General features: G+C 43.5%; 2 protein-coding genes across 15 annotated transcripts in view; one reads left to right on the top strand and one right to left on the bottom strand.

Moving 5' to 3' along the window:
• The first annotated feature begins 369 nt into the window (after positions 1–369).
• Positions 370–2,866, top strand: LOC148339165 (calcium/calmodulin-dependent protein kinase type II delta chain-like). Its single transcript, XM_088294640.1, has 4 exons — positions 370–561; positions 697–772; positions 839–933; positions 2,199–2,866. The coding sequence occupies exons 1-4, from the start codon at positions 456–458 to the stop codon at positions 2,423–2,425; spliced, it is 504 nt and encodes a 167-aa protein (XP_088150766.1). The 5' UTR covers positions 370–455; the 3' UTR covers positions 2,426–2,866.
• A 557-nt stretch (positions 2,867–3,423) lies between these two features.
• The window catches only part of ank2b (ankyrin 2b, neuronal), a 32,877-nt gene continuing 25,605 nt past the window's right edge, over positions 3,424–10,695 (bottom strand). For 6 of the 14 annotated variants that reach the window (XM_088294631.1, XM_088294632.1, XM_088294638.1 and 3 more), the window contains 7 exons: positions 6,701–10,687; positions 5,925–6,002; positions 5,720–5,851; positions 5,216–5,363; positions 5,023–5,080; positions 4,560–4,712; positions 3,424–4,072 (listed from right to left, as the gene is read on the bottom strand). In XM_088294631.1, the coding sequence (XP_088150757.1) occupies positions 4,058–4,072; positions 4,560–4,712; positions 5,023–5,080; positions 5,216–5,363; positions 5,720–5,851; positions 5,925–6,002; positions 6,701–10,687 (4,571 nt within the window). In that variant the 3' untranslated portion in view covers positions 3,424–4,057. Of the gene's footprint in view, positions 4,073–4,559; positions 4,799–5,022; positions 5,081–5,215; positions 5,364–5,719; positions 5,852–5,924; positions 6,003–6,700; positions 10,688–10,695 lie in introns of those variants that run through there. The other 8 variants (XM_088294627.1, XM_088294628.1, XM_088294629.1 and 5 more) reach the window with 8 other exon arrangements.

Raw genomic sequence — 10,695 nt, 5'->3', positions numbered from 1 at the left:
TTCTCGACCCGTTGCCCTCTGGCAGAGCAAGGACAAACATGTCCATGCTGAACTCTCGCAATACGGGCAACATGTCTCACCTGCAACATCGTGTAACTCACTTTTTCATGCACATTTTATCCTTGGTGTGTAAATGAGATTACATATTTGCACTGGAGAGAGGAAGCGCTTCAATCTCGTCGCACACTGATTATAATGACAATAAAAGAAATTTCGATTCGGAGATGTAACTTGAGCTTGTTATTGAAAAATGGACCAACCCGGCTGGTTGATTGTGCAACTGGCTTTGTTTGAAGTCCCACGCGCACTTTTGTATTGACAAAGTCCAGTCCAGTCGGAGTCCAAAGACACTTAAAAGCAAACACCGCTTTCCCTGTGTAAGCATTTCAGCACTTTTGCTCTTTTCGAGGACAACTTGGTCGTGTGATTTTGCCAAAGCATTTGATCCGGTGAGAATGCTTCTCCATCTTTTTGTGCTTTTGCTCTCCCTGGAGGAGCTTCTGAGCAGCGAAGTGACTGTTCACTGGGCTGGCAACAGCAGTCAACTTGATGCCGTCCGAGGTAAAAAGCATCACGAAAAAAAACTTCACAAAATTAATATTATGAGGGCGAGGGCGGGGGGGTGCTGAGATGCTAAATTGCTATTTTTTTTCTGGTCTATAAACTATTTGCTATTGTTCCAAATGTGTGTGCCAGCCCGCCGGCTGGAGGTCATTGACGCCACGACGAAGCTGCTGACAGCCATCACCAACGGAGACTACAACACTTACAAGTAAGTCGGTCCAATTGGCACCAGTTCATCGGACTCGTTTATGGTCTGGATTTCTGTCTGTCTCAGGGAAATGAGCGATCCGGCTCTCTCGAGCTTTGAACCTGAAAGCTTGGGCGTCCTGGTGCACGGCCTGGAATTCCATCGCTTCATACTGGAAAATGGTAACATCTTCCATTACAAGACACAACAATTGCGGTTTGCAAAGACAGATTGATTGACTTCATTGACGTGTCGAAAAGAAGTCGGACGAAGATGCAGTGTTAAAGAAAAAAGTTGTCATTTACGAGAAGAAAGTTGGAAAATGATGAGAAAAGTCGTAACGTTAAAAGAACAAAGTTATAATGCGGCGAGAATAATGGTAGAATACTGACAAAAAAGTTGTCATGTTATGTAAAACTTTTAAAGCCATAATGCTACAAAAATGAAGCCAGCAAATTCCGAAAGTTTCAATACCTCCGTAGAAAAATGGTCATAATAAAAACATTAAAGTTGTTATAGTAGATGGATAAGGGTGGCAGAATAGGAAACGAAGAAAGTCGAAATGTTACGACAAAGTCAGACAATTGGTACAAAAGTTGTAATCTCGACAGAAAAAAAGTTGGCGTTAATAGAAATAAAAAATTTCAATGGTTCCCATTAACCGCGAAAAAAGAGGGATTACCGCAGTTGAGTGCTGCAAGAAAAGTTGGAACGTTACAAAAATGGACATTACGAAAAGAAAGTTATGTTACAAGAACGAAATCGGAATATCACGAAAGTTGTACTGTTGAAATAAAAATGTCCAAAAAATAAATTAAAAAAATCTGAATATCACCAAAAAAAAGGAAGCCACCATCCTGAGAAATAAGTTTGAATGTCACAAAAATGACAGTAATATTACGAAAAAAAACTCCAACGATACACAAAAAAAGTCATCACGGTATGAGAATAAAGTCAGACTCCTGCAATACAAAACGTGTAATTACACAATAAAAAATGTCGTCGACAAAATAAAGGTTGGAATACTCTAATAAAAACTTGTAATGTTACAATAAAAAGCATTGGTACAAAAAAATATAAATCGGAGAATAAAGTCTCAATACTGCAATAAAAACCTGTAAAATTGCGATAATGTTTACGTATTACCGAAGAAAGTCGTAACTGTAGGACAATAAAGTCGGAAAATTGCAATAAAAACTTGTAATGTTGCAGTGCAAGAAAAAGGTCATGTTATGAAATAAGTGGAAGAATAAATCAGAATCAGAATCAGAAATCCCTTTATTGTCATTGTACTCAAGTGTGCAACGAGATTAGAGTCACCAGACTGCAATAAAAGTCGCAAATGTTACAACAAAAAAAATCTATAGAGTTACGAAAAAAAAAAATTCCTAAAGAATGTGGCCATGTTGCATGTTGAAGTGAAGTGTTGCGACTTTGACCTTTCCAGCGCCGTTCCCCGGTTTACGTCACACCATAGTGGAGCATCCTCACGTGCACTTGCTGGGCGAGGACGCGGCCTGCATCGCGTACGAGCGCCTCACCCAGGTGCTGTCGAGCGACCTGCGGCTCATCACCACCAAGGTGGAGGAGACGCGCGTTTGGCACCGACGCAACGGCACCTGGCGCCACATCCACTTCCATCGAAGCAGCTCCACCTCGCCGCACACAAGCTAACGTCGGCAACAAGAAAAAATCTTTTTTTTTTTCTTGCAACACCATCAAATTGTCAAGTGGTTGAGAAATTTTAAACAAAAATTGTTTCATATGTAACTTTTTTTTATTATTAGCACCATGTGTGATCTCCCCACATGAAACTTTCTCGACGAAAAAAAAATTTGCACGCAATATTTTTGTTTTGTCAAAAATGTTCATTTCTCACAAAATTAATAATTGTCAAATTTAAGTTAAAATTTGCAGATTTTTTTCCCTCTTTTAAATGCTGAATGCATCTGTCATAATTGACTGACATAAATCATTATTCTTTTCCTTTGTATTCTTAGAAATCACAACTTTTTTCATAAATGACACCAATTCATTTTTTCTCCTTTCTAAATTGGGAATTCTTGTAAAATGACCATTTTAGGCTCAAGATATTAAAAGTTTTTGCTCCAAAAATTACAAGCTTCGTTTTTTTACTTTTTAAATAAACACTATAAACATTTCCGTAGTAATTTTTATTTGGAATCTCATGACATGATTAGCTTTTCCCCTCGTTTAATGAAACCTTTTTTTTCATCTAAATTCCAACTGAAACAGGCATCCAAACTTTTTCCACCAATGATCACAAACAGAAAAATTGAATCAATCAAGGCCCACTTAGTTTTTTTCTTTTTTAAACTCTCTTAAGCGCACCAAAATCAGTCAATTAAATATTGTTTATATTAGTGTTTTGTTATAAATAATATGTAAAGAGAAATTTTGTTACTGGTTTGGTTGTGATTTATTAATTTATATTCTTTATGTATTTAGAAAGGTTTTACAAGCTACAAAACATTTTAATCGTGGCAAATATATGGGCCGCTTGAAAAAAATAAATAAATAAATAAATCGGCCCCCGGGCCATAGTTTGGACACCACTGACCACTAACCTCTACTACATCTATCCATTTATTTTTTTGAACTTCATAACAAGTTTCCTGATGACAAAATGAAGACCCTTCTAGCCATGCGACTGAGGAGCAGCCTACAACTTTGTAGGGAGTTTATTCCCGAACACGGCTGTGAACAATTGTGCACTTTGACAACTTGTCGTAAGTCTGACGCTTCTTCCGTCCTTCCCACAACGTTTTAGGAGCGGCGACATTACACTGGACTCCACTGATACACACTTTCACTCATACACTCTGTTTCTCTCTCTCACACACACACAAACACGTATTCGCTCAACTCAGACTTTCTTGCTGCCACACAAACACGTACGCTCTCCCTCACACGCATGCATCATACAAAGTTGCTGTGAATCAATAACGACGTGTGAAGAGGTTGTCTCGTTGAGCATCCGACCGGTCGCCGTAGCGGCACGTTGTACAGTAAACATTTGGACAACAGGGATGCCACAAAAGTCTTTGGCCACAAAAGGAGCAAACCATAAAAATACCCCACGGCACAAAAAAAAAAAGAAAAAAAAAGAAAAAGAAGCAAAAAAATTCCACAAACGGTGAGAATAAAGAATCCATCAATCAGCAGAAAGATGGAAGAGGAAGTTTGGGCAGCTGCTCAGCCCCTCCCATCACTTTCCTGGTCTCCCACGCTCATCAAACGTGCGTGAATGTGGACTGGTGGCAGCTGCTGCTCATCCGTTGCACTTTATGCATCTGGTTTCTGAGGGGGCACATTGATAAAAAAAAAAGAAATAAAAAAAATTGGCATGTTATTCAGAAGGCTGAACTTTACTGCTGCTTTGTAGTCAAATCTAAATGAAATCAGATGATGGAAAAAGAACTTGAGGATTTACTTTATCTAGTACAACAGCGGAAAAAGGTATGATACAAAAACAAAGACGTCTTTATTTTGACAAAATAAAGTTGGAATTTCAGCAGAAACAAGTCAGAATTATGACAACAAAATGATGCCTTTTTACAAGAATAATATTGTGGACAACAAAGTTTTATGGGAGTAAAGTCAGATGATGTACATTTTTTTTTTCAAAATGATAAGAATCAAGTCATGAGTCATGTTATGAGAAAAAAAACATGCAGTACTCACAGCACTGAGAGAATTTGTATTGTTAGAAGAATACAATTATTATGAAATTGTATTTTAAAAATATAGACTAAATCCTTCCTGCTAGTGAGATTTTTTCTCTTACCTTCTCCGAGTGTTCCCCGCTCGAGTCTTGCGACCTCCGTCGCGTCGTCACCGTCGTCTTGACAACCTTGCTGACTTTCCGATCCTTGGCGGGCTCCACCTCGAACCGCGACGACGACGACGACGACGATGACGATGCGGCGGGGGCCTGCTGCTACCAAAAGGCAACAGTGGAACCGTCGTCACAACGGTGCTTGACAAAATAAACTACCTCAGTCTCTTCCCAACACTATTCTGCAACTTAAAAAAAAAAAAAGACACCCCACGCTCTGTTGACTGTTCATCGCTATTTAGCAGCCAATGCGCGTTGACGTCAGCATTCACTCGAGGCCGCAAATGTTCGCCAAACCGTCGGCGGACGGCAAGAAAATCCCTAAAAGTGTTGGTGAAGGTTTTGCGAACGTTCGCGACCAACTCGAACGTGAACGCAACATCGGCTGCCATGGAAAAGTTTGAGGACTTGCCTGCTTCAGACTGCCGGCGGCTTTCAAGCGTGTTGACCCTGCCAGCACGCGTTGCACACTGCAGCATCATGGCGGCAAACGGCAAGAAAAGAAAACAACACAAAGCTTTCACTCTCAAGCTTTCTTGGAGAATGGGATGCTACCAATAATCATTCATGATCGGGCCGCCAAGACGAAATGTCCAAATCCTCACCATGTTGTGTCCATCTCCTTCTTCTGTTTTGTTTTCATCTCGGCAGCGTCCGATGACGTCTCCGGCGTCGATGCCGCCGCTTCGCTTCGGATCAGGTGAACGATGTCCATGCGCTTGATCTCACGCAGTCCCTTGATGAGTGTCGTTTCTACGTCGAGGGAGAACATTCCGTTAAAACATTCAGCAAATCGGTGATAAGATCAGCGCTATCCAGCCAGAACCGGCCCGTGATGGGCTCCAACTCGGCCCGTGTGGATATAACATTGTCTGCATTTTCTGGATGGATGCGGACATTTTTGCCAATTTAAAAATTATTTGTAAATAAGTGCATATGGTATATCGAGCCACTCTGATCTGCGTGTTGCAAATTAAAAAAAAAAAACAGATACTTTGATGAGAATTTTTTTTGTACGCTTATTCCTTCCATTTAAAAACAGAGGTGGGTATTTTCTGCTCCTTACTGTGTGAAAATTAATCTCCCGAGGCGCGACGCCTCGTACGTACCGCTGTCGTCCATTCCGTGTTCCTCGCTCCACAGCTCCAAAAGGGCGTAACTCTGGTCTCGCAAGGAATCGGGATTTTCCGTCCCGATCAAGTCGATCGTCTCCTCACTGAATTGCAGTTCTCGTGCCAGCTCTGAGCCAAAGGAAAGGAAACAAAAAGTTAGCCGTTATCGTTGTGTGATGAAGTCAGCGCGGCCACGACTTACCTCCCCAGCTGAAGCCAAGGTGGTCAGCTATTGTTGACAAAGTTTGCTTTTTGTTCTCCGCTCCACCCTCTGCGTCTACTGCGAAGAGCACATGAAAGGCTTCATCCATCGAATCAGGCAACTCGGAAAAGGTTTTTGGGAGATTTGGGGCGGCGGCAGCCTCCACACGGACTATCAATTCAGTAGCTTTCACCCAGCAGTATTTGTCTAAAGATCAGAATGCAGGTGTCAGTAATTTCCAGAAGTGACAAAAGTACTTAAGAAGAAAAACGAGTAAAAAAAAAGGTATTGTGTCAAACTGTGGCCCGCGGGCCAAATTAGGCCCGCAGTGTAATTATATTTGGCCCGCGAGGCTATACCAAATGACCACGATACCATTTTACGTTCTATATGAAAATAGTGATGAAATATAAGAAATATATACATTAAAATGCTAATAGTAATTTTAAAAAAGTAATTTTAAAAACTTAACATTGTATTGCATTCATTAATAAGACCACTTATCATAAAAGTTTTCAATTAAAAAAAAAAATTATATTGTTTTAAAAAAATTAAATGCTGGCCCGCGGCTTTGTTCAGGTTTTACTTTTCGGCCCACTGTGTGTTTGAGTTTGACACCTCTGGAATAAAGAGTACATACTGGTTTCAAATCAAGAGAGGAAACGTAAAAAGATGCACGTAATGTACATATTAAAATAATCTTGAAGTACAACAACAAAGTATTTGTGCTTTACGTCCCACAACTTTTCAATATCTGCGTGAAACCGGGATCATACCTTGACTTTGTGCGCCATTGTCCGGGATTTTCCGCACCGGCGTCTCAACAGCGTCGCTGCGCCGTCGGCGAATGGAACCGACGTCTCCGGAGGGCAGGGAGTGCAATTCAGTGAACGCGTCCCTTTCGAGGACGGACGGATCAAGAAGACTGCTCTCGTCCTCGGAGTTGTCATCGTCATCGTCTTTCTTCGCTTCGGCCAGCCTTTTCGCGAGCTTTGCGGCCTCGTCACTGATCTCTTCGAAAGATTCGGCAGAGTGCTTGCGTGCCTTGCTTCTTTCTTTACTCGCTGCTGACGATGGAGAAGAGAGGCCACCTTTACCTTTGATGGGCAATCTTGACTGGAAGGCTTTTGGTTTCGACTCTCCTGAATTAGTCGTGACCCCCTCGGAGAAACTTTTGGAGGATGTCTTGGCCTTGACATCCACACAAGAGCCTTCAGACTTTCTCCGTGGATCCCTGTTTGGAGGCCCTCTGTGTTTTTTGTCTTCGGTCGCTTTGGCCACAGAATCCCCTTTGAGAGACTTGGATTTGATGGGAATTCGCGATTTTGAAACCGCGACGGGAGCCGTTTTATTTTTAACTTGATGGCCAGGCCTCGGTTGGCTTTTGAGGGGAACAGCATCAGACGTGCTTTTCTGAGGCACTTCAGTCAAACCGGGGGTCTGCATCACTGACTTGGATTCATCTGGAGAAGAATCGGAAGACTCTCTCCCCTGCTCGGAGTATATCGATCGAGTAACTGTGGTTTCGGCCGTCTCGACATTCATAATCATTTGCTCTAAATCGGAGGATTCTCTTTTTAGACCGTGATCTGTTTTAGTCTCTAGGCTTTCGAGGTCTAGTTGATCTTTGGCAGCAGGTTTGGCTGAAGCTGAAAGGCCCATTCTGGGGATTTTGAATTTGGCGGAGGACTGATCAACCTCAGTTGGTAACTGAAGCTGCGAATTAACCGTTTCTTCAGATTGGTCCTGAATCTTGACGTCTAGCTTTAGATTGAGGCCAACTTCCTGCTGGGTTGCCGATGCCGTGCCTTCTTGCCTGTTGTTTTCTAATACGGGCCCCTCGAGTGGATGTTCACCAATTTGGAAAAAAGCAAAGCCGCCCCCGTCTTCCTCACAGCTCCTTTTGGTCATGTCAATAGCACCACTTCGAGTCATTTCAAAAAGCTTGCCTTCTTGGAAGAGAAAAGGGTTGGGTTCACTTGTGGGTGTGCTCTCCTCAGTTGGGGTTTTACCCGGTGTGGTGTCCGGTGTTCCCGGCACAGACTGAGAGTCCACCACCAGATTGAGTATCTTCTCTTCCTCGACTTGGAGACGAGCTTCAAAAGCTTCGTCATTGTCCAGCATGGCTGACCACGAGTACGCTGCGCCCACCTTTGCAGTGACGCCTTTGGACTCCGTTCTGGGATGTTGAAGTTCATCCTCTTCTGTATCATCATAAATACAGAACTCGGGTTTAAATGTTTCCCTTGTTTGGTTCAATGCATCAAGTCCAACTTCTGGCGCTGCTTTGACTTCATCTGTTACGTTACTAGCGGGCGTATAGGTCGGAAATTGGGCAACACCTAACCCTGGCACGATTTCTCTTGACTTGCGTAAACAGTCCTCCTTTTGCTCATCAGTTCTATTTTCTGCGTTTAATGTTGCAGCTGTTTTGGGAGCTCTGTTTGTACCGACAACGACGGGCGGCGTAAGTGTTGGCTGCGATGCCGTTTTCAGATTGAGTTTTGAACAGTCTGCGTCGGTTTCCTCGTGGCTGATAGCAGCTGTTTTGTTGCGGGCATCTTTTATGCGGGATCCATCAAGCACACCTGCTGAAAAAGAAGAGGGAACTTTAATGAGGGGGTCAGAGAGAAGAGGTAACCCTTCATCCTCAGTGAGTCTTTCCACCCCAAATTTACATTGTGTGTCCCTTGGGAACTCTAAGCCCCCCTCCATCTCATCAACCGATTTCTTTCTAGGTGTAACGCTTTTGTGAGCTTCGCTGCTGTCTGACGTAAGATCCTCGTCGGGGTCTTCGTAGATAACTGCCGCTTTGAATTGGAAAGAAAGGGATGAATGGTCAGGATGTTTGGGATTGAAGTCATAACTTACCTCATCGGAACTCGGAGTGTCAGGGGAGAGAGGACTCTTACCAGAACTGGTCATCTGTGATGTCTGCTCACAACTGGCATCATCTGCACTAGCCTCAAGGTCTCGGAAATGCCGAGCATGCGATGGATCTTTGATCGATGCTTCAGTAGGGAACTCTGGATGGATTACCGATTGATTGATTGGATGATCGACCACGAATGGGAATGATGGATTAGTGTGCCGATCAACGGGACTGGTCTCTAGAGAGTCGTGAGGAGGGGATTCCTTGGTCGGGCTCGGTTCAATGGAATCGGGGGACTTAATGGAGGAGTTTTCCTCCAAGACGGGGCTACCGTCCAGCGAGTCTCTGTGGCTTATTGTCAACGAGTCGTCAGCTAATGGACTTAGAGGATCGGAATCTTGCTTTAAAGGCAACTCCAAGCTTCCGTGGCACTTATAAAAGGATTTTGAAGTTTCAGAACAAGCTAAAGGCAATGCGAGCTGAAAATCGGGGCTGCCGCATTCAGTAAGTTGCTGTACAGTATTTAAAACGGTCTTTTGTGTGGAATCAGATTCAAAACACCAAGGCCCGCTCTTTGAATCAGATGTGGACTCAATTGGTGCGCAGTCATCGGCAGCCTCGCTGAAAGACACACCGAAGGTCAGATCAGAAGAAAATTGGTCACTAGGGCCAATTCTTTGACTTGTGGTCTCAGTCTTTTCGGTGTCTTTGTTTTTGGCCACCTCTTGCGGCGTTTGATGTTCATTTTTAGGCGAAAGACACAAACTTTCAGGACTTGTTCCAGGGGTTGCCAGACCCTCATGTTTGTAACTGTCTTCAGAACTCAGATGAGGAGTTCCAGAACTGGCACTTGTTGAGTCTGCAGGGGCACCTTCATCATTGTCCCCTTTTCCAAAGTCTCTGGTTTTGGTTATGTCTGACTCGGTGGTTTTCTTTTTTTCTGTCTTGCCGATTGGACAAATCTTAGAATCAAGAGATACTTCTCGTTGTTTGCGCACAGATTCTGACTTGGAGTTATCTTCCAATCTTGGCAGCCCTGACGTTTTCGGCTTGTTCAACACGGATTGCTTTTGTGAGAGCTCTTTTTGAAATACTTGCATCAACTCTTTCACTGAGATGCTCTCCTCGTGTTTTTCTGTCCCAGCTTCAGGCGTTGTTCTTTGTGGAAGGCTTTCTTTGACTTTTGGAGGCAGTTTGGCACTAACAGGCAATTGTGAAGGCTTGATTCCCTTTCTCGTTTGTTCCGCTTCGACTTTCTGTTGTAAGGCTTTGACTTTGTCTTTGATTGAGCCAATGGGAGTCTCTTCCACAAGCGGCGACACAGATTTTGACGTAACAGCTTGTTGATGATCTTTCCCGACGCTTCCTGGACACGTTTGTACTTTGGTTGACGTGGTTGATTTTGTTTTTGGTGCATCAAGGAGGTATTCTTTAGGCTCGCTGCGGTCTTTCGCGGCTTTAGATTTGGGAGACCCTCGGTTAGTCTTATGTGCACATAAGACAGGCTCTGGGCTTTTAAAAGCAGCCTGCATTTGCGCCTCCTGTATCTCGCTGTCAGAGAGGAGGACCCACTCCGCGGTTCCCGTACTTGCCGCAACGGTTTGTTCTGTTGCTTCATCATACGTTCCGCTTCTTAGTATTTTGCTAACTTTCTGAAGGTCCTCTTTAACTTTCTCAAGGTCCTTCTCCATTATTTCTAAAGGCACCCTGGAAACATCGCCTGCTCCTTTCTCAGAACCGCACCCATCCAAGGAAGGGGATTTCTTCGAGGGATCGGCCGTCAAAATGGCCGACATTTTGATCAAATCTTGTTTCATCTCCGACACATCCGATAGGAGGTCTGGTTCCCGAATCAGCTCGGGTTTCCGAACTGACGTTGCCGTCTCTTCATCTTCCGTG

Source organism: Idiotropiscis lumnitzeri, chromosome 4, assembly GCF_059441095.1.
Source record: "Idiotropiscis lumnitzeri isolate Australia: NSW breed Sydney's pygmy pipehorse chromosome 4, RoL_Ilum_1.0, whole genome shotgun sequence".
NCBI lineage: Eukaryota > Metazoa > Chordata > Actinopteri > Syngnathiformes > Syngnathidae > Idiotropiscis > Idiotropiscis lumnitzeri.
The sequence above is the reverse complement of the archived record's forward strand: the minus strand, read 5'-3'. Positions and strand labels throughout refer to the sequence as shown.

Excerpts from the sequence above, each read along its gene's own strand:
- LOC148339165 (XM_088294640.1), top strand. The coding sequence starts at position 456 with ATGCTTCTCCATCTTTTTGTGCTTTTGCTCTCCCTGGAGGAGCTTCTG. Across the intron at positions 562-696 it reads TCAACTTGATGCCGTCCGAG|CCCGCCGGCTGGAGGTCATT; the intron begins GTAAAAAGCATC and ends TGTGTGTGCCAG. Across the intron at positions 773-838 it reads GGAGACTACAACACTTACAA|GGAAATGAGCGATCCGGCTC; the intron begins GTAAGTCGGTCC and ends TGTCTGTCTCAG.